The sequence below is a fragment of the Uloborus diversus genome, chromosome 3 (assembly GCF_026930045.1).
Source record: "Uloborus diversus isolate 005 chromosome 3, Udiv.v.3.1, whole genome shotgun sequence".
In the NCBI taxonomy this organism is placed as follows: Eukaryota; Metazoa; Arthropoda; class Arachnida; order Araneae; family Uloboridae; genus Uloborus; species Uloborus diversus.
The window spans coordinates 76,405,931-76,429,401 of NC_072733.1; the positions used below are offsets into that span (position 1 = coordinate 76,405,931).

At 32.4% G+C, this 23,471-nt stretch overlaps 1 protein-coding gene across 1 annotated transcript in view; it reads right to left on the bottom strand.

Annotated features, from left to right (window-relative positions):
• Nucleotides 1-1,889: 1,889 nt before the first annotated feature.
• LOC129219315 (steroidogenic acute regulatory protein-like) overlaps nt 1,890-23,471 on the bottom strand; it is a gene marked incomplete at its 5' end in the record, with an annotated part of 117,276 nt that continues 95,694 nt past the window's right edge. The window contains 6 exon segments of the mRNA XM_054853663.1: nt 1,890-3,866; nt 5,835-5,928; nt 8,841-8,945; nt 11,596-11,675; nt 13,831-13,926; nt 16,693-16,842. Of these exon segments, the coding sequence (XP_054709638.1) occupies nt 3,762-3,866; nt 5,835-5,928; nt 8,841-8,945; nt 11,596-11,675; nt 13,831-13,926; nt 16,693-16,842 (630 nt within the window).

A 23,471-nucleotide genomic window follows, 5' to 3' on the forward strand; every position in this document is an offset into this window, starting at 1 on the left:
CATTTATATTTTTGCTTCAAACATTCAATATCTTAACAATGCGTCTGATTTTGAATACTTTTGAAATTGGAAATATGCATCTAGGACTAACGGTTGCGAAAAAAGAGGTTTTGCAGGTTAGAGGGGAACACCTTGTATATTCAATTATCAAGTACACTGTACTTAGTACAGTGACGTGAAATTTTCGGTATAATCTCTGTTCCTACTGAAATCTGATGTAACAAAGGAGAAATCATACTTTCTAATTTAACCACAGATTTTATTTTGGTTTCCTAAATGATTCATATACTTAGACAGATCTTTGAATTTTTAGGTGTTTCCTGGAGCAGCCAGTCTACTTGAACATATTGATAAGAAAATTTTTGTGTGGTTAAGAGATGGCAAAATGTACGTTGGTTACTTACGAAGCGTTGACCAGTTTGCAAATTTGGTATTGTATAATGCGTTTGAGCGATTGCAAATAGGTAATCATTATGCAGACGTTTTACAAGGTGCAATGATGATCAGAGGAGAAAATGTTGCACTATTAGGTGAAATTGGTAAAGATTACGGTGAAAAACACTTAGGAAATGAACTGTTTACTTTCCTTGTGACGAAAGAAGATAAGTTGAAAGAAATCAACCGCTTCAAAGAGCGAGCTTATTGGCAGAGAGGTTTAGTCTTTTGTTCGGATGATTATTTTTAGTTTAATCAAATAAAAATATTTACATTGGTTTTCTTCCTTTTCTACTTCAAATTTGAAACTAGCCTGGCAAAAACAAAGTGTTTCATTGTGGGTAATTCTACCGTCAACTGTGGGACAAATTTGAGTAACTGTTTGCTAAAATTTTAAGTGCATACAAATTATTTAGGATGAACAGTTAAAAATTTGGACATACGTTTTTCATTTCTCAGTTCAAGAAGAAAATTCTCCGAATCTTTCGTCGAATTTTTTTCAAATATATACTTAACTTTCGTACTAACTATTTTTTAATGCTTGTTTAAAAAAGAAACAGAGGGGCATTCCACGGAAAATCAAACGTCCTACACGCGATCCCTTCATCAATCTCGCACGTAACAGCCTTTTCTTTCTTTTCAAAAAGGTGACACTCGTGTATTTAAAATGGGGAACAAAAGAAAAAAAGTCCCCAGGAGAAATCACATAGCGATTTCTTAGCAAATAAAATAGTTTATTACACGTTTTGAATATTACTTTTGAGCTGTCACGTTCATGAAAAAACGTCTGATTTCCGTGGAATGACATAATTCAAGATTGTGTTCATTGACTAAGACATTTTATAGCAAACTATAAGCTTCCAGCCATTTTTAATACATGTCTTAAACAAGACTGTCTAAAGCAGCTGTCGGCATTTGTGGTACTTTGATGAAAAGTGCAACTTAAACACGTTAGATAGTAAAAGTTTACAGGCATTCTTATATTATCAATATCAGATGTCATAAATAATTTGCTTTCAGCTACGATGAATGTTTTGAATATCTGGTAACAAATGGTTTGTTTTTAAAGTCATAGCAGTATCTGTACGATTAATATAATCATAAGTGTATCTACTATAATAGTACAGAAGTACATTCTACTAACGGTAACTTTTGTTTCAATGTAATCCGAAGTTTTTAATCAAAACCTAATGTAGTTCATAGCTTCTTTAGCTCTAATTTAATGTCTTAGCAACTTAAATTTCTGGTGTACTTGAGAAAATGTGTTCACAAAGCAAACGGTGCATGTAAACCAAATACAAAAGCTCAGACGTGTTTAAGCTACAAAGAAAGCAGTGATTAAAAATAGTAATAATAATAAAAAAATTAAAAAAAAACATAGAAAACAAACGTACAGCACTCACTACTGTTTTAAACAACAACAGTAGCAAAAAGAAAAAGAGGTCAATTCTTTCTAAAAACTCAATTTATTATCAATCGTAAATTTCAAAAATAACAAACAGACAATTACTATCAAACTTTTTCATAAAACGCCTTGTCTAAAATTTGATAAACTTTTCATTTGAGTAAAACAATAAAAACAAAAATATGGTTGTATATGATCAAACGAGTTGGATTTCTCAATTATATTGAAGAATTGAAATTAGTAATATATATATATATGAATAAAATAGAAAAGAGTTGAAGTTGATGTTTCAAGGAACAGAGATGGGCATAGAAGTGTTGTTGAAATGGTCTGTTTTTATTAAACATGTTGTATCTTGCATATCTGGCTAAGGACGGTAGTGCAAATGAGGCACGTAAGTTATATGTACAAAATGCATAGCTAAAACACTGAAAATACTTTTTTTATTACGCAGAAATTTCATTTTTAAAAAAATAAGTACTGTAGTTTTTATGAAATTTAACTTTTTGAAAGCACGTTTTAAGTCAGCATATTCTTCGCTAATCATATTGAAGAAATGTTGGACGACTACTACTGTGAAGTCAATGTTTCCGAAAAAATGTTAATACTTCAAAATTAACGTTAAAGAGAAAGTTGGCCATAAAAAATGTCGTGACAATTATTAAGCTATTACAACTGATCTCCATAACTCATATTGAAAGTTTTTCTGTCTTAAGAAAAAAGTAACACTGCTCAAATATTTATAATTAAATAAGTTTTCACAACACAAAATGTACAAGCATCTCATATTACACGCACACCTAAAAAGTAACTAAAAAACTGAGCAGATTTCTTGAATAGAGAAATAGACTAAAACTACGAATGTATGGCTAAGTCTTGATAGTTAAATTCTACAAATGTAGGTAATGTTATGTATCACAAAATGTGTTGGGGAATGTTTTGTAAAAATTTTAAAATTGTAAACTATGAAAAAATGTTCTGCATACAAAATGAACACACACACACATGAGACATTGAACGTACAATTCTATTTCAGCAATCCCTATCAACCCTTTGAGGCACGGTGACTACGTTTCGGGCCACAAATTATGCCTCTTTTCAGTCAATAGTTGAAGACACTGTCAATTGACTGAAAATAAAAAGAGAAATGGTGGCTTCAAACGAAAGTCACCGTTTCTCAAAGAATTAACTTTCGTGAAGTAACAATAGTTATTAATTCTGTGCGTATAAAGTTATACAGTATAACCTCGATTTAACGATTGTCAAGGGACTGGAAAAAGTTATCGTAAAATCAAGGATATCGTTAAATCGAGGAGCATCGATATTCAGTACAGTCAAATCCGTACCAGTAAAATATGTCATTGAATTGAGAAAATCGTTAAATCGAAGTTATCCTGTAATTGCATACAGCTAATGAAGTGCTTTGGAAAGTACTTCATGAACTTTACGTGATTTGCATCGTTTCAAGTAGTTTAACTTCGATTTAACGATTTCCTCAATATAATGATACATTTCACTCGTCTGGACTTGGCTGCATTGAATGTCTATGCTCCTTGATTTAACGATATCCTTGATTTAACGATAACTTTTTCCAGTCCCTTGACAATCGCTAAATCGATGTTATACTGTACTTTCAAATTCCCTTTCGATTCTTCAAAATATAATTTTCTATGAGATACACACAATTCCCCCGCAACAAAATTTTAGAATTTTCTACTCAATTCATTCTCTGAAATAAAGACTTAATTTTCTCATTAACAGCACAAAAATGATTCAGTAAATGACTTGAAAAGGTATATCAAATATTACTTTGGGCCAACAAAATATTTATGCCTTTAAAGAAAAGGCCCTCATCGTAGAAAAATACTCTGACTAGTTGAGTTTGTACAACTTAAGCATATGTACAGTTGATGCTTAACCATCATACACACGACTTTAGTTCAGAAGCACGCTTTCTTAGTGATGCTATATATTCAATCATTACAGATGACAAAGTTTGGTCTATGAGATACTGAGGTAACCATCCCTGAAAGACAAAAATAAAAGATATATTTTTTAAACATTTAAACTATGAAACATAGAGAAATTTAATGAACCAACACTCCTCGCATAAAAAAAGTTTCAGAATTAAACAATGGTATCGAAGGTCTTTAAAAATAGAAAGTTTGTTTGATAATTAAAGTTAAGGATGGTAAATATGCATAATGCATTATATAACATAAATTGAAGGAACCCATTTTCAAAAACAATACTGCTCATAACGTCGCGGAAAGTTGGTTAACTATACAGTTTGGTTCTGACAAGTTGACTTCCAATCTGCTTGGGCTTAAACAATTCTATTTGTCACAAAAGAGGTGAGGAGACGAAAGTCAGTTTTTGTGTGCATTGCGATAACAATTGTTGGCGTTGTCAATCTGAATTTCTTTTTCAACCCCAACAAAAATGAACTCGTTTAAGGTCAAGCACACAGTTATCAGAACCAAGCTACAGTTCGGTGGGTTAACCAAGTTGGCTATTTGTATTTAGTTCAGAAGTGTGGTGCAGAGTGATCTACTATTAATTAAAACGACTGCTCGATTTACATGGCAGTTCGGCTAATCGAAATTTTATATATTAGATAAATTCAAGCAATTAAAGTATTAATAAGTTTTATGGAGCTTCTACATTTCATCAAGCAGCAAATTGTAAAAACACTATAAATAATAACTATGAATAATTTATTTTGTAGCTAACATCATAGTGAGTTTGACCCTAGTTAACTCATTTCCTTAATTACCATTTAATATCCTACTAGTAAAACATAGTTTAATAGCCAAGTAAATAACGTCAGAAAATTCAACCATGAAATTTTGTAAATAACTTTTGCATTCAGATGCTTGATTTTGCAACCTGATTTTGTGTGAACACCATGCCGAATTTCTCTTGCGCTACTGCAACATGAATGAATTTAGAATTACCCACACAAAATTAATTGTTTGTTCTCCATTTTCACTTCCTTTTACAACGAGCTGATGTGTGCATCACATGACTTCCTTTTACTCCAATTTAATGTCATTTCCCCATTATTGGCAATTTTAATGTAATTCAATTGTTTACTCTCTAAATATCACCAAGAGTGGCCAAATTGAAACCAAATTAAAAAAAAAAAAATCGCCAAATTTTTCGCCAAGTTGGCGACAAAACTTGGCGACCAAAAGACTGGCGATATATCGCCAAGTGTCCGACAAATTATTACACAACTTCAGTTTAAATCGAAATTAACAATGATTCCCCCCCCCCCCCAAAAAGGGGCAAAAGACCCCCTTAGGAACATCCGAATGCCACCAAAAGGGAAGGTGCACAACTAAGATCCCACTAGAAGTCTACGTACCAAATTTCTTCTTTCTAGGACATACCGTTCTTGAGTTATGCGACATACAGACGTCACGAGAAAACTCGTTGCAATTAACTCGGGGAATCGTCAAAATGGATATTTCGAGTGTCTATACGTTCTTCGGCACTTATCCACGTGTGGTCGAGTCGAAAAAAAAAAATCAACATTCATTCGGGGGTGAGAAAAATAGAAATTAAGGCCGATTTTTGAGTGAATTTTTTTTGCGAGAAATATTGTATTTTATTTTTTTTTAATCTGGTTTCAATTTGGCCACTGTTGGTGATATTTAGTGAGTAAACTATTGAATCACATTAAAAATGCCAATAATGAGGAAATGACATTAAATTGGAGTAAAATGAAGTCATGTGATGCACACATCAGCTCGTTTTTTTTCAGTGTTCATCAAATTTTGTCTTTTTTAAGATCTAAGAAGGGTAGATTTTAGGTATTCTACAAACTAGTATTAATTCACTTTATACATTCCGAAGAAGTTTTTACACACATTCACAAAAAAAGTGTGTTGAAAATATTTTGAGGGAAAAGTAATCATATTTATAAGTGGTTTTAAAAATACATTTTACATCTCAAAATACATTCTACATTAAAAAAATCATAATTTACCTTTAAATTTGTATTTAGAAGCCACTGAAGCTTGCAATGTTCAGAATTCTCTCCAGCGGCAGTTAATATGTAACCACAAGGCCCTTGTTCACCTCTGCAACAGAACATGACAGGTTAAAAGTAAAATAGTTTAATTATGGAAATTCTAAAGAATATTTTAATGACTAAATATAACACTATTAAGCATTGGAAATGAATTTGCCAGGTTTTTTTTTGTCTGACAAACCCATGACTGTTCGCAATAATATTTCTAAAAATTGCAAAAATCCCTTTTGCATAGTAAAAGTTGCAAACCATTTTTGCCAAAACCTCAATTTATCATGTGACAACTACCTTTTTATAGAACCTCTAGTACAAGCAGCACACGTTACTTTCAGGAACTAAGCTAAAAAATTACCAACTTCTACGCAATACTTGTATAATTAAATTATTTTCGTATTCGTGACTTGAGAAAGTTTAGAATTAAACTATAAAAGTTAGAAACAAGAGGGAAAGGAACACATCAAAAAATATATGAAATTTTTAGCTGGTTACACGACTAAGAAATTCTCATGTTTCAAATCAATAGGGAAGTTGCAACCTATTAAATGTTCATATTTTGACTATTGGATATTGTTAATTGACCCTCAAAACTAAAAAATTCACCATCGCCGAATTTTAAAACACCGTGATTGGTTTTTAATGAATTTTTAAAAATCCACGCGCAAAAGTGCGCTTTTCTGAAACGTCACGAGTTTACGTCACAGGGCACTAATGGGCAGCCTTTTGCCGAAGATCCCTTGTTTTTTGCTAGGGACATTTTGAGCGCGCTGATATTTTTATTTTTTAGAAATTCAATAATCCTTTTGAACACACTATGGGGGCTGGATTCGTTAAAGCACAATCTAATAATCTTCCTCGAGTAACATCAATGATGGTATTTGAATATTTCCAAGAGGATGAGAGGTTTAATGTTCCAGAAACGTGAGGAGTTAAATGCGAGGAGATAAGCCTTACGTTTCGTCTTCGAAGCCAACTGCACGTCCTTCGGCTTCTCCCGTGGCGGAAGAGCGCATGACGTCACTTCCATTTGACGTCACAATGCTTCAACTTTAAAAATTAATTTAAAAAAACTACTTATCGTATCGTAAAATTTTTTTCACCTATGATGTTCATACAAGTTACTCTTATCATATAAATATAAAATTGAAAAATCGAAAACTTCCCTATTTCGTATTATAACTTCAATTCTTGAAGAATCTAACTAAAACGTTTTATATTTTTTTCAACCAATACCGATAATCCTGAAATTAAAAAATTTAAAAGTAATAATCTAAATAATTGCACTTTTGGTTTTTCTGAAAATCTTTGTATAATTATTTTAATGTCGTTCTGCTACATTAAAGGCACACGAAACAACGTGTAACGTTTATTATGAAGGGAATTCAAATGAAACCCGGTCATTAGTGTAGAGTAACGGTAACGATTTTATTAACTCAAAAATAGTCGCCAAAACTGTTGGCACACTTATCCCATTGCGACACTAGTCGGTCGATTCCATCTTTGAAGAAGCTAGTAGGCTGCTGTCCGATCCAAGCTTGGACCCAGTCACACACTTCGTCGTCCATTGTGGATTGAAGACCGCAAATAGCTTTTGTTTTAGAGATCCAAAAACATGAAAGTTACACGGTGAAGGTGGGATCTGCGGTTTGGATTGTACGGTGGATGTTCCAGCGTTTCCAACCGAAACTGCTACAATGTGGTCTTCACCGTCATTCATGCGTATCTTTTGCGCCATTCCGCAACAGATGAACGACTCAGACTGTACTCTCCATACACAGCTTTCATCCGTTAATACATTTCACGGCCTCCAACTCCTTCCGCCGCTAAAAAGCAAATCACTACCAGTTGTTCCTGCTTCTCTTTTCCTTTGAAGGAATGCAATTTACGTTCAAAAAGCGTTAATTAAATTTCTTTTGCTAACTTACGTTGCCTCAGACTGCAAGCAAGGGCGAAACCCCCGAAGTACACCGCCAAAGACGGCGTTCTCCGGTACTTCCGAGGAACGCAGTGGTACAGAAAACCGCTGCAGTGGGGTAGGCGGTAAGAAGGGGGCGAAGCACCTGAAGTGCACGCATTCGGCGGTGAACACTAAAACTTCGCAGGCAGGTTGTACGAGTCGCCGTAAGTGGCTAGTAAGTACATAGCACGGATTTGACAACGGGATTACAACGCATTCGTTAGATTTCAACAGGGGTGCACACACTCTACAATGACGATGACGATGACAGACCCTTCTCAGAAGCTTCGGAGCATCCCGCAGAATGAGAGTCCCCCCAAAAACTAGATCAAAAATTTTCTCAAATCACTCTTCTCTAAAAAGTTCAATAGCACCATCTTTGCCATGGATTTCTGCTGACGGGTACACCCGAGTCACAGAAAGTTGACGATGAGAATACAGAAGTTTGAAATTGCTGCTGCCAACACCATTTACACCGCCGGTAGCGAAATATAAATAGCAGAGCAGTTTCGACCTAAAAAAAATGGTTATTCTGACTGCAAGCTGTTTTACAGACAGAGTTACAAAACTCTGCAAGTATTGACTTTTATTAAACTTAAGTCACCAAGCATATGCTGCTTTCTTTGCTCTCTTAGTTGTAAAGCTTACTAGTATTAACTTCGCTTCTATTTCAGTATTAACTTATTGGTACAGCTAGAAAAAGATTTTGAAGATAGAAGACACTATCCAAACGCATTTCATACCGTCGATCTAAGACATTGTCTGAATATTCGGACTCAGTATAGATACTGTTTGTTACATACCTAGAACTAATTAAACATATAATTTTTTTATTTGTCTTTTTCTAAATTGTATATTTCTAATTCTCAAATATTATTTAGAAACATTATTTTTAAACGAAGTTTTATACGAAGTCCATTGAACGTAAATACTGCTACCCCACACATGAACCAAATCTTTGGTTTTTTGAAAATAATTATATTCTGAAAAACAAAATGATCACAGACCTGACATATTTTGTAACGACTGGAACATCAGGATGAGTTATTGCTATCGATCCATGAGTAAAACCGGAATTCTGTTTTTTCCATATCCTTAAATTCACAAAGTCTCTGAAAATGAAGGAGAAGGGTCATTCCATGCGAAATCAGCAAAATTCGCAAAAAGTGGTGGCCGCATGGTAACAGATTTTTATGAAATTTTGTATACAGGTTCCTTTTATGCCTATATAAAAATATCTAAAATATTTTTGCTTAATTTTTTTTTATTTAAATAGTTACTTGCGATTGAAAATTGGTCCAATTGAACAGCATTTTCATAAATGCTAAATGTTGCACTTTTGAAGGCTTGTATCTTGTTAACTATTAAATGAAAACATAAAAGTTATGTTTTTGCAATCTATGGAGTAGGGTAATCAATCTGATATCAGTAAAATTTTCAAAGTTATTATAGTTAACTTTTAACCGAGTCTCAAAAACTGAAAATATTTCAATTTTCTCATAATTAAGCATTTTATTTTTTTATCTCAATCTTTAAGGAATGCATTAGCTTTGATGAAATTAATACCCAATAATGTGCTAAGTATCATAAAAGAAATACCTTACTTTTGAAGTTGTATTTTAACTCATTTGTCTTCAAAATCAGTTTTAAACTTAGTGACATTTTGTAACATGATGATTTTCCCCTTCACGTACACACAAAAATTCAAATGAGGGAAAATTCAGACAACTTTAAAATTTTTCAAGAATATAGAGCTGTGTTTCTACTATATGCTTGAAGAAACTCGAAATTGGTTTTTGACTTCCAAATGTAAAATAAAATTTAAAAAAATAGCATTTTCTTTCTGTTTTATGGGTCAATGCATACAGGTTCGACGGATGATTGCGCTCGACCATTTTTAATTTTTTTGAAATTCATATCCCTAAAAGCTGCATATGAAAGATGTTAAAAACCTCTTTTATTTTTTCTCTCAACTTTGATTTTTTGGAGGTCATTAAAAGTGTTTTTCGTAGTCAAAAATGGGGATTTTTAGACCTTTGCATTTTGGCCAAAATCTATTTGAATTACATTTATGACAGTTAATTTAACGCTTTAATGTTAAAGTGCATAAGTTGATAGTCTTACATGCTGAGTTACGTAGCTGTACGTTAATAATTAAAATAATGGCAACAGGTTAGTAAAAGACCAAATGTAAAAATTTTACTCATTTCAAAGGGGGATAACTCACGTAGGGGACGGAAACACAAAATGAAATACGGCAAAAACTAATCACTGGAACCATGCTAAAAAGAGTATGTAACTGTTGCTGTGTGTTTGTGTACCCTTTATAGATTACAGCCCCTCAAATTTCGGAAAAATGACAAAAATGACATTTTTAGACCCCCCCCCTAAATCAAAAGAGGATTGAATTAAAAATAAAATTTCCTGGCCAATTGAATATTCCATTCAAGTACTATACATGTTATACATATTGTTTTTTTATTTGGTTTGTAAAAAAGATGCAGGTCTTTGAAATTAAGCAATTTCGCTAGTCAATTCACACACTAAAACAGAAATGAAAAGTGTAAAAACTTCATGGCACCTTCTTAAATTACGTATATTGTGCCCTATATAATACATTATACTGAAAAAACATATTGTAATTTTCAAAATAATTATTTTAATTTGATATCTTTATCTTAGAAATATTTGGACATGAATGAGAAGTTTATACTGTGTGGAACCTGTATGGATTGACCCTTATGTGAAATAACGAGAATTCAAAGAACTTGATAAACGACTAAATGATACAAAAGCAAGTAAAACTGACATTTATTTCAATTTAAAAAAATGTAGATTTCAGCATGTACTTCATAAACATGCTTTTGAGAAAATGAAACACGAAAAAAATGGTTAGTTTTGCTAAACTTACAAAATAAAAAGAAATAACTAATGAAATTTTCCCTTAGTTCAAGTTACTCTAGTAACAAAAATACGCTGAGACCAATGATTAAAATTTAGTAGCATCTAAAAGACACTTCGATATATTATGTAAAAAAAATGGAGCAAATTTAGAGCATTCCCTCATTTTCAAAAAAACATCTGAGGAAAAAATGAAATTTTTGGAAATTTTCGATTTTTTTAAGTACAATTTCGTCATCAAGAAATTCATAAACAGTTACTAAATTAGAGCAGATAGTTACTTATAGATGGTTTTTCAATCTGAATCATTTTGACTTATTTTTTCATTAAAAGAGCTAGAAGAGTGATTTAAAATCTGAAGTAAATTGGCAAAATTTCAATCTTTGTTAATATCTCAGATTCAAAAAAAGATCCGAGTAAATTTTACTTTGCTCTTCACAAACTGGCAGCAATGAACTCTGAAAATTTAGGCTTAGCATAAGCATCAACTTCTAATTTCAATAACAAAGCAACAAACAGTTTTCAAACTTCCATACTTTGCATTCCCTCACAGATATGTATGGTTTACCTAAATAAAAATTTTCATTGAAATCTGTGACATGTCAGCCACAGCTGATTTGCTCATTTCGCATGGAATGTCCCAGAAACAACTTACATTAAATTAAAGAGTATGACGAAAACATTCTTGTTAAAAGTTAAAATAAAAATCTCGTTATTCGATAGCCACATCTCGTATATATATTCGTAAATGCAAGAAGCGATATAAAACTCGGCAGTTTTCTTCAAAGTTTATTTCAGGGTAATGGGAAGTTTGGTATTCATATATATTATTTTTAGGCTTTCAAGTAGAAAAGAAAATACCTGGAAGATACAAGCCCAGCAGCACCTTCCGTAGCAATAACATGGGTGATATCAATATGATCATCAATCTTTTGAACAACCTGAAAATTAAAGATACATCAGCAATCATAAGATATGGCACGTTCTTGTCTATCATCTTTCAAGGCCTTCAGAACAGCGGGGCAAATGGGGAAAACCGCCCAGAAAGCCACAAAGAGTGAGGATGAAGGTGATAGCTCGACTAATCAATACACATTGTAAATGTTTTTGATCATACATCATAAATTATTGAAATTTTAATCTATAAATCTGTACCTCAGAGCCAGAAGAACGTAAGTCACGTTATGGTAATAGTGCAGGAGAGATTAGAAACATTTTTCTGACGCATGCAAAGGATGGGACGCGCGCTCTTTTAACCCTGGTAAAAAATTGAAAAGATTTTTTTTAAAGAATTACGTTTACATGGCTCGATGCGGAATAGTCTTCTACATACTAATAAAATACATCACTAATAAAAGGAAAATCGTAATTTTTGGACTTACGTCAGTCTGGCTTTGAGCTACAGATATTATGAAAGGCAATGTGAGCCTTATGTGTTAGTCTGCGATTCTGTCTCATTGCAGCCATGAAATTTGGTATGAAAGACGTGACGTTGCACTTCGCAACTTGAATTTCAAAATTTAATTCCATTTTCAAGCTGCATTGGTTGGAGCATTTGTGAATTTACTATTGAAAACCTTCTTAATGTTGTTGTTGTCGTCATGTGCTAGCCAGACTGGCAATTTGAGGTGCGCTGCTTCTTTTTTCCAACTGCACCATAATTTGGTGTGAAGTCCGACTTCCACAGTACAAACATGTCACAAGGACCCGTTTATAGGGTGGGCAACCATTCACAGCACAACACATTCACACAAAGAAAGGACTTGGACAGGAAAGGGAAAGTACTTCCATGCTCGAGCTGGGATTCAAACCCAGGACCTCTCCATTGTAGCAGACTTCTCTGACCCCTAGACAAGGCAGCCGGCAAACCTTCTTAACGTGGAAAAAGACTCAATGCCGAACAGTACAATTTCCTTTAGAATTCTGTTTTAGAATCTGTACTACTTGCATACTTGCAGAAATGAAATTTGGTACTAAGGCTAATTTTTTAAGGTTTAATTTGTAGCAAAATGACCATAGTGAAAATGAAAACTGTTTCATTTGGAATAGTTAAATATATCATCCAGGTACTTGTACAGGTAGGTATACATCCAGGAACGGTACTCTAGATAGCTACCGTTCAAGTCCAGACATTTTCCGTAGCGTGTCACTATCATTCTTAACCCTCATCATAGAAAAAGTAGTGAGCAGTATAAAAATTAGAACATGGTTTGATTACTTTAAACCTATGAACGCTAAGAAGTTATAATTGTGATATCAACAAGGTAAAGAGACTGGTGACTTAGTACAGCGAAACAAAGTTAAAAATTAACTAATGCAACATTTGAAGAACAAAATGCTTACAGTAATGTGGCCCATAAAAAAAAAAAACTCAAACTACATAAAAATAAAAACGTCAAACAGCAAAAATTACAGTAATCTGTAATTCGTGCTAGTATTTGAAGTTGTTTCTTATTTTACTTTTCATGCACAAAGATATTTATTCAACTTACATCAAAATGTACAAATATTTATAAGAGTTGTAGACACGTGTTTCAGGGTCACAAGGAACCCTTTTTTCATTGCAAAAGAAATGAGCTCATGGCATAAAGGCATTACAGAAAAGCTTTTGCAGTACATGTCCATTACTATTTCGCTCACTCCTTTCAAGAACGTCATATCTCAAAAAACGTGACTATTCAGGAGAGCGATTTTAAAGTTTAAAAGTAATAAATCATGTAGCAAAACAATGGATGAAGCCACTAATTGAACATTATTCAATGCATAAGGTTTTTCAAGAAAATCTAATGTTTTTTCTCGGTTTCAAAAGAAGAAATGTAAAAAGCGCAAGTTTAAAAAAGCTGCGTTTATCTGAAAAGGTAGCTTTTGCTCTCTGATGGCAAAATATTGAGTTCTAGAAATGCACGTCTTGCAGAGAGATGCAACTCAATCATGGCAGTTTAAAAACAGGCATAATTCAAAATTGCTAATTTTTGAGATGTAACGTTCTTGAAAGGAGTGAGCGATTTTTGTATTTTTAGGTCGTCTTGGAATTTTTTAACTCTTGAATTTTAATGAAAAGCATAAGTGCTACGGGAAAAAAATCAATAATTATACCTTAACTTTCTTTACAGTAGGATTCCATTTGTGCATTTCTTCTCCTTTGAAATACAATTCATCTAGAATTTTTTCTGGGGGAAAATGAATGGTACCCTAAAAATATTATAAGAAGTAATATACTAATAAATAAACGGCTACTTATGATCAAAAATAATTCGTTCCTGAAAAATGCTACTTTAACGTAGAGTAAATTTGTCTCCCCTATCAAAAAAGAAAAGATAGATTAGATTTAAAATTGTTTTTTAATCAAAAACGCTACAAGAACGGAAGTACCTACAATAATTCCAAGTTAAAAATATTTAATTTACTTTTATGAGTGAGGGTAAATTATATTTGTAGTTTTTCAAGAATTAGATGTTTTTTGGACGACGGGAATTACATTGCATATTTCAGGCATAAAATTTCATTTAAGATTGAAGTATTCAGTCGATATTGTATAAATACACAGGGTTCGATCAGGGCATGTTCGGACCGTGGGTCTGAAGTTTCGTGCGGGCCTCCCTTTCTCCCCTCTTTCTACACACCGCACATTCATGATCATTAAACACCTCACGATAATATTAACCTGTGTTTCAATTGAAGCGTATAGCTGCAAAAGTAGGTATCTCCCAAAATATATTTTTAAAGGAAAAATTAATGTGCGTGTATCCGTAGCGACAAAAATATATGAGTAACAATAAGTTTTTCTGTTTTGTCTAGACCATTTAGGGAACTATTTCGGCACCCTCTGACTGTCTCAGGTTGCTGGCTTATCTATGTATTGCCCTCAAAAAACTGAAAAATACATTTGCGCAAAAATTGGAATTGGACACACCTACTTTTGCAGCTATACGCTTCGATTGTTCACTTCATTTGTATCCGTATCGTACCACTAATTTCAGACTGAAATATCCTCAGTAGTTATTTCTTCATATGTTAGAATTTAGGAGTTAAGGATCAAAACCAGAACCGGTTCAATCCATGAATTTTCAGAATTATTTTTTTTCCTTTCTTATATTTTGATACGTTGTCTATACTATCACGCCACAACACAATTTTTAACGAATCGCTCTCAATCGGGTCAAAAACTGGTGCCAAAAACCGGTTTTACTTCAAAAGCAGCTCAATAGTACCTAAACAATGTAAGGGTAACATCAACAACATTATTTATTACAATAAAGCGCTTAATCAGCTCGCATTTTTTATTAGACAGTAGGGTGGTTCAAAAAAACTTTTTTTCGGCTGGAGTTCAGGGACCCCCCCCCCCTCCCCTATTTGTTTTAAACTTACTAATAGCATTATGCTGCAAAAGTTTCAGCTTCTTACTTAAAATTTAAGAGGGTGCTCAATAACCCCTCAATTTAACATTAACCGTAGCATAGGAAATGCCAAAATTTAAGGAATATTTAATTTACCCAGCTGTTTTTTTTTTTTTTTTTTTTTTGTAAATAATTATTTTATTGCAATGTAAATGCGTATTATTAGTGTATGTGATAATATGTATCATTGTTTTTTCAGTTCAATGTATTTTTTAACCTTCCTCCCCATACGTTTAAAGTTTGGGGGAAGGGGTTGAGCACCCTCTTTCAGTTAAAATAGGATGCTAAAATTCTTCCAGTATACTGCTATCCACAAGTCCAAAAATACTGAAGGGTGTCTTGGTAGCTAGGAGAAACCTTTTTATTTACATGTATTTTTGAACCACCCTATTGTACAGGCTAGTACGTGACGTAAAATTAAGATACTACACGAATTTAATTGAAGTTTGAAAGGAATTTTGTCTTTAAAAAGAGGCCGATTTACTTCAAGATTAGCTCAAAGCAATCATTTTACTCCGTAAATAACTAGAAAATACTGCTGAGTTAAAAAAAAAAGAACAAAAATTAAGTCACACACCGAATGTTATTCAGACAAAAAAAAATAAAATAAATAAAAAATAAAAAAGGAAACATTAAATGGACAGAGCGTGAAATAGTTTTGTTTCTCTTGTAAAATTTTTAAAAATAGAGTGAGCTGGTTTTGATACTAAACGATAGTGGCGGATATAATGTTTTAACTTTAGAGGGGGCCAATATGAATAAGCTTATTGTCCCCTCCACAAAACCCTTTTCGCAATCTGAAGTTATTGGAGAGGGAAGTACAATCTTAAATTTTTTTTAGAAGCGGAGTCAAGGTTTGAAACTGCTATCTTTCTTCAGGTTTGTTCATCAAATTTTATTTATTCATATATTTTTTTAAAGCAAACAAGGAGGCATCTCATAAAACGTAAGCTTAGTTAAATACCGAGAAATTTTTTATGTCCAATTTATTGCTTTGAAGGAAAGATAGATACTGAGTTAAGTCATTAAAAAAACTGCAAATTGTCAATAAAAACACATGATAGAAGTGAAGCTTTTGTTTTACAGGGAAACATTTTAATAACTCAGTAAACGTACTCAGGGCAGGTTGCTTTAAAGGATGTGATTGGTCTAAATATGTTTGTCTTGGATTCGTCTATATGTCCTTTGCAATTGGAGTGCGGTAATTAAAAATTGAGGGAAATTATAAGTTTTATGATTATTTTGTTAGACAACAAAACATAACATATTCGTCAAATAACTTTTAAATACTAATGAAAAGTATAAACAGAGCTAAAAAAAAAAAAAACGAACAAAATTTTCGGGTCCCAAACTTCAACTTTAGGGGTACCAGGGCATATGCCAAGTCGGCCCCCGCGTTAATCAGGGCAATTTTTTTCTTCAGGGCTTAGAAACGAAGTAACCTAAAAAAAAATTAAATCAAAGTGCGCGATTAAAATTTTAACCTAAAACTTAGTATTTCTTGAAAAGAAACCTTGCTTTTGAGTGTTACTTAACAGAATTAATACAAAATGCAACTCACTTCAAATTTAAAAACTTTTCCATATACTGGCACCGTCTTGGAATAGATTATGTCATCGCCATCACATCTTTCTTTCTTCCATCCATTAGATTCAATGATGGAAATAGCATTTTGCAATGCCTCTTCCGCTAATTTTCGGTACTCCTGTTCCTGTAAAGAAACGGCACATTCTTCAAATTTTTTATCTCGTCTCCACAAATAAGTTATAATACTACTCAGCATTCTTAAAAATAAAACAAATAAACAAGCGTCTTAGTTAGTGTGCACGTGACTATCTTTATCATACGGTGACATTTGCTTCTAAATGATTTGTGTCACAGATTAAAGAATACACGATTAAAATGTTAAACAAAGATAGCTAAATTATCAATTTCGAGAATAAAAACAAGGAAAACAAAATTATCAAATTGTTTTCTTGCATTTTCCTCGTTTTTTCTTCTTTTGCATCGATTTGACTACTACAATCTTGCTTTTTAAAAAGAAACGGAGGAAAAAAAAAGCCTTCGTATTAAGTATACTGCCGTGTGCAGGTAAAGGGCAGTAACTGCAAATTTTTCATTTTGCATTTTTGTCATCTATTGTACGTTATCTTTATTGTGTAAGCTCACTTATTTGGTTTCCGCTGAAAAAAAAGCGCGAAAAAAATGTCTAATTCCAACATTTTCCTACTGTTAGTATTGCATCCACCACACATTTCTTCAAATATCTCGAAAACTCATTTCTGCAGATACCGCCGTTTACCTGCACACGGCAGTATACCAGCATGGTGCACAGAATAGTCGTCGAATTACACACACACAATCGTTTAGTTACTGTTTATTTCAGAAAACAGTAAACAGCAAAGTTCTAAAATTTCGAAAACACTTTTGTACCGTCATTATTAACATTATTTTCGATAAAAATTACAACATTTTAAAAAGAAAAGGCTCACATTTAGATATACTTCATTAAGTAAAAAACGTTGTAATCCCTGTTGAGCAGCTAATTATAATGGTAAGGATTTTTTCTCGAAATTAAAAATTTTGGCGTTTGACTGGTTTCTGAAATAAACAATTCAATTAATTAAAAAGAAAAAAATCATAACAAATAGAAAGTTTCGAATTGTTCTGGTGAACTAAAATGCCAAAAATGTAAATATTTAAAGGTTACATGCAAAAGTTTGAAAAGGGTTAGTGTGAAAAAGGTTAAATGTTCATACTAATGCTTAGGGAGGATTTACGCGAGTAAAATAAACCAGACATTTACAGTAAAAATTTTAAACGCAAATGTGCTTCAGAAACACAAAGAAAGTGCATGAAAATATGAAACGTGTAGCTGCAAAAGTAGGTATCTCCAATTTCAATTTTTCCGCAAAATGAGTTTTTTTAAAAATGTTTTCTATTTCAAAGTTTTTTTAGTGAATACTTAGGCCAGCAACTTGAAACAGTCAGGTTTCCAAGTTTCAAAATGGTTTCCTAAGATTTTCAAAATGGTCTTCCAAATGGCTTCGATATAATAAGAAAAGTTATTGTTATTCATTTTGCAGCGACAGGCATTTGAATTTTTCATGAAAAAATGTTTAAAAGATATACCTACTTTTACAGCCATGCGTTTCATACAAAACAATTATTTTTGAAGTTTTCCGTGAAATATATATTTTGCAGACAAATACAAACAGAATTGTTGAAAACTGTAAGCATTGTCCTCCCTAACATTTGACTCTGTTAAATCGAGATGACGAAACAAATACGATTTATTTAGTACTCAAGTTTCATTCGGTAAAGAATGCGGAAAGAACTGAGATAAAATTAAAACTAGAATTACAATCAATAGATGAAGTATCCCAGTAATTTGCTGCAATTTTACAGCAAAAGTATATCGGATGGCAAAAGGGGCTACCTTACATTAACCCTTTAAGACAAATGGCAAATAAGAGAAAATGAAAATTATAAACTAGAAACAAATCTGGCTGGAATACACTGAAGTAACATTCTCGCATGAATTTAAAGAAAAAAACACTTGATTTTGAACTGTAAAAGAGTACTTTAAAAAAATATTGTTTTTATTTGTCTCAGACTACCATATTTCTTAATTATTTCTTATTAACCCTCAATTGATGAAGGTTTTTTTTCGTAAAATAAGTAGTGTGATAAGGTGCGTGTAACTCCAAAATTATATTCAGAGGTAGCGCATTGCATTTTATAAAAGTTTAAACCTTACATGGGCTAAATGTGCAGTAACGCAAACAGAAATTACCTTTTGGGTCGGGTTTTGATCATAACCTTTCTTAAATGTATATGAACTGCTGTATTAGAATTGGCAATATAAGTTAAAACCAAGGGTTCTGGGTGAGATTTTGACCCCAAAACCTCCCCCTCCCTGCGCCACTGTACCTCGGCCTCTTGTGCATTCTATTAAATTTAGCGAATTAAAGTATGAACATTTCCAACGGTTTTTGCTTTATTGTTTCAACTATAAATACAACTGAACCAGTACTGTAAGTGACTTGCATATACATAATATATTAAGCCATATAAACATTACACAACGTTTGAATACAATAGTTTAAGAAAAAAATAATAAATAAATAAATAAATAAACAGAGCATTAGTCAGAATGGTGAAATGAAGCGTCAGCGAGTTTCTGTAAAAGTCCAACAGAACGACTATTTTTAATGTCGTGAATTGTCATTATTGTAGACTACACCATACTCCGCCCTTTCTACGAAGGGAAAAAGAAGGACTTCTTGCAATATAGTACTAAACCCATTACATTTTCTGTATATAAGAATATAATGGAAGTATAAATTGATACAAAAAAACAGTTAATGGAAGATGTGAAATAATTAAACAAATAAGTAAATAAAAAACTAAAGTAGCGCTACACAAGTTTTTAAATGCCTATAACCAAAAAGAAAAACCCTGTTTGAGATACATTTCTTTCTTTAAAGTATATAGTCACGGAGAACAATGGAATAACTATAGTTAGATTTTCATTTTTGACTCTTATTTCAATCACAAAAATGATGTTCCATCCATAATGTAAGAAATAAATGAAAATATCAAAGATATATAAGTCAACAAAAGAGTCAAGTGCCCATACTTGGGACAGTTTTGAACTTGAACCTTTAGTGGCATATTACTCATATGTTTGCAAGTTGAAAAAAAATATTCCATTTTTTTGGAAGAACGATAGAACTTTAGCTCAGGATAAGGTACATGTCCCTTAACAAATAAAACAAAATATATTCAGTTTCTCAATTGAGGGATCCGGCTCCCTAACTTGAGACACTTAGCATCTTGATTTTCCTTTTATGCATTCTAGCCATAGTAGAAAACAGCTTGAAACACCACTTACCATGTTAAAGAAGTTTATTTTACAACTACATTAAGGAAGAAGAACATTAACTAGAAATAACACCGTCTTTTAAACTTTTACATATTTCAGAATCTATACTTGACTCTGAAAATATTGATTGTCTCCTCAGCCTTCTTAACTCTTTTGAATAAAATCTTTCCGTGTTCCCCTCTACATTTGGAAGCACAAAAGTATTTAAAGACCCCAAGTAATTCCTCATACGACTTAATCTTACACCTCTATGTTCCTCTGTTTATCTCATTCATTTTTATTCCTTCATAATACATGAAATTTACAACGAATAAATTGGTCTCATCTATACTTTGAGACTCATTTTCATTTGTAGAACTAACATTCGTAATACTTCGGTAAAACGTCTTTTGTTCATCGATAGATTTCGCTTTTTTTACCAATGAAAAATTTTCTGTTCTACAATGGTATGAAACATTTATTGGTCATAAGAATAGTCGTCATTTAACAAATATTTTAACTAGATTTTGTTCTCAATCCAATTATGCAATGTGTTTACTCAATATTTCTCGTAGACACTTTTTTCTTTGTCTTTGTACCCAAACTTGGAACACTGCTCATAGTTAAGGAAGGTAAATAAAGTTATTTCCATACTTCAGAATCTAATATTTTGTCGAAATTTTCAAAGTAATTAAACTTACCCAAAAGCTGAAGCATTAAAATTTAACTCACATTATCAAAAAATATAACTATTATATCCCGTTACACCGTTAATTTCTTACTTGTAGAATAAAAACCGGTGTACTAGTTCTCAAAACAAAATGTCGAAACACCGACTGTCCCAAATATGTACCCTTGACTGTAATTAAAGAAACAGGGCAAACAAAACACATACTTTTGAAATTATTAAATCATATTCTAGCATGAATAAGTGGCCAATAATTAAACCCATGAACCAGTTTTAAACTCATGATTTAGTATTGATTGTAAAATTGTCATCAATGGGGGATTTAGAGGGAAAAAACGTTGAACCTGAGGTTGTAAAAGTCTATTACGTTTCCGATTTCAAGGTAAACGAGAAGGATGACGCTCTACTTTTACATTAATCAAATATTCTCATCTTGCAGTGCTGACAATTAAAGCTAACGTAAGAAATGGAATCTTGACCTGGGTGATAAGAATTCAAGAATGAGAATACTAATTAAGAAATAATTATTCAAGGGTCCGTAATCAAGTCGGATTTGGCAAGACTTTTATTTAGAGAACACTACTTATTTTGATGAAAAAGATAACTAGTTACATTTTAAAGATTAATAATGTAGCAAAGTAAGCTAAATGTAATTTTTCTTATAATTGTTTTAAACGTTAAGGAAGTTCTTGAATCAAACGTTTGAAGCTTGTTCAACATTCTTGAATTTGGAATGTGTAGAAAAATACTGAGCGAGGATTTTACTGGTAGAATATTTCAAATAAATAAATGAAACTAGTCGACCCGTACGGAACTCCGCACTGTGCTTCGAATCGTTTCATAAGGTATTTCGCTCTTTAAGAATTTCAAAGGAAGAACATTATGAAGAAGAACCGAAAAAAAGTGAGCGCAGAAGAGAAGGCATGTAATTTAAAGACATCAGTAACAAAACCTCGTTAAATACAACGTTGTGATAATTTGATCATCGCTCACCTTTTGGTCGTACATATTTTCAATGCAAACATAAATATCATTAAAAGTGTGGCTGAGTAGTGACTCTTGAAAAAGCAATAATTGTGCATGTAAAAAAACAGGTTGTGGCAAATACAGTCCTGCCCATGTGAGCATCTGACGGGAAAAAAAGAAACAATAAAGAGATATTTATTGGCACGGATTCGAATTGGCGCCATTCTGATTAACAGCCCGACACCCCAACAAACTTAGCAATTGCGCCTTCCTTTTCGAAAGCTATTCATTGAAGGAATGCGTAGTAAAAAACAGCAAAAAAGCTTTTCGCCAAAAAAATAAAAATAATAATAATAAGATCATGCTTCTATGTTTTGTCATTAACCAGCATGATACGATTTAAAATTATTCGAAAAGCATGGAATTTGATTAAAGAATGACGAAGATCTCATGAGCGATTGAAACGAACATTCTAGAGAAAAAATAAATTAGAATGAAAATAAGTGTTTTTATCTTTGAATATTGAACTATTTCACATAGAAGGTTGTTTTAACAGTTACGTCTTAAATGCCCGCACATGTTTCTCTTTTAATCGAACACTTAAAATTCAAAACCAAAACCAGTTGAACTGAGTCCGTTTTTTAAGTGTAATTTTTCGAACGTAGACAAAATGTTTTTTTTTTTCAGCAGAAAGCAGAGGAGTAGAAAATGATTTCTTGCTAATGAAGTTGATAATAATTTTAATGCTTTATATAGTATTCGCGCGAATAAAAAATTAAAGGTTTACTGGGTGAAACTCGTAGTTTTAATTTGGCGTAGTATTTTTTCATTTGTACAAAAGGTCGAACACTGCTATTAGAAACATCTACATTTCAGCATACAATGATAATGTTTTTCTGCACAAAAAGGATTTCCTTTAAGTAAATCTAATACTTTTTTATGCTTACATTATGCTGAGTGGTCTGGATGTAGTCAAAACTTAAAAAAAAGGAAGAACACTCTTCGATTCACAGTCAACTTATCCGAATGATAACTGTAGCCTGCATAAAGGAGTCGAAACACCAAGTAGCATTCCCACTGCATTAATTTTATTACGTTTGTATGTTATTAGTACATGTAATGCGTAATACTAATATAAATTTGATATTGTATCGGACAGCCCAACTTGCCCGCAGTTAAGATAGTTTATAGCCGAATGCTCTACCGAAAAAAGCTTATCAATTTAACCGAACAACTAAATCCAGTGCTTTTAAGCTTTATTAAAATATGAATACACACACAGGCTATTTTTTTTTTGCCGAAAGCGACGTAAAAAATGGAAAACTGCATTAGAACTTTGCTTTTAAAAAATGCATAAGAACTACAGGCAGCATCAAGGTTTTGAAACAGCAAGGGGCGTTTTCGAAAACTTGATTTTTCGACCGTAAGTCTATTTTTCTTCATTAGCCGGCCTGATAAGTTTTAAAATGAGAAGGGAATAATATATAAGATAAGATATTGAAGAAACATTTTTTTATTCTTGAAAGTTTTTACAATTTGTTACCGCAGGCTGCTTGAACCGTTATGACTTAGATGGCAGCACGTGTTCATCATTTAACAGCACGGTTAAAATACAAAATTTATTGAACTATGCTCTTTTTTAAGCGTAGGTTTTGGAATGTAGTAAAAATGTGATAAGCTATTTGTTTTTTTTGCAAAAAGAAGAAAAAATATATATTTTACCCTTCAAATTGAGGTAGTAATTTTTTTATTTGTACAAAGAGTCAAAAACTCATTAGAAGAATATATATTTCAATATACGATTTATTATTTTTTTCTG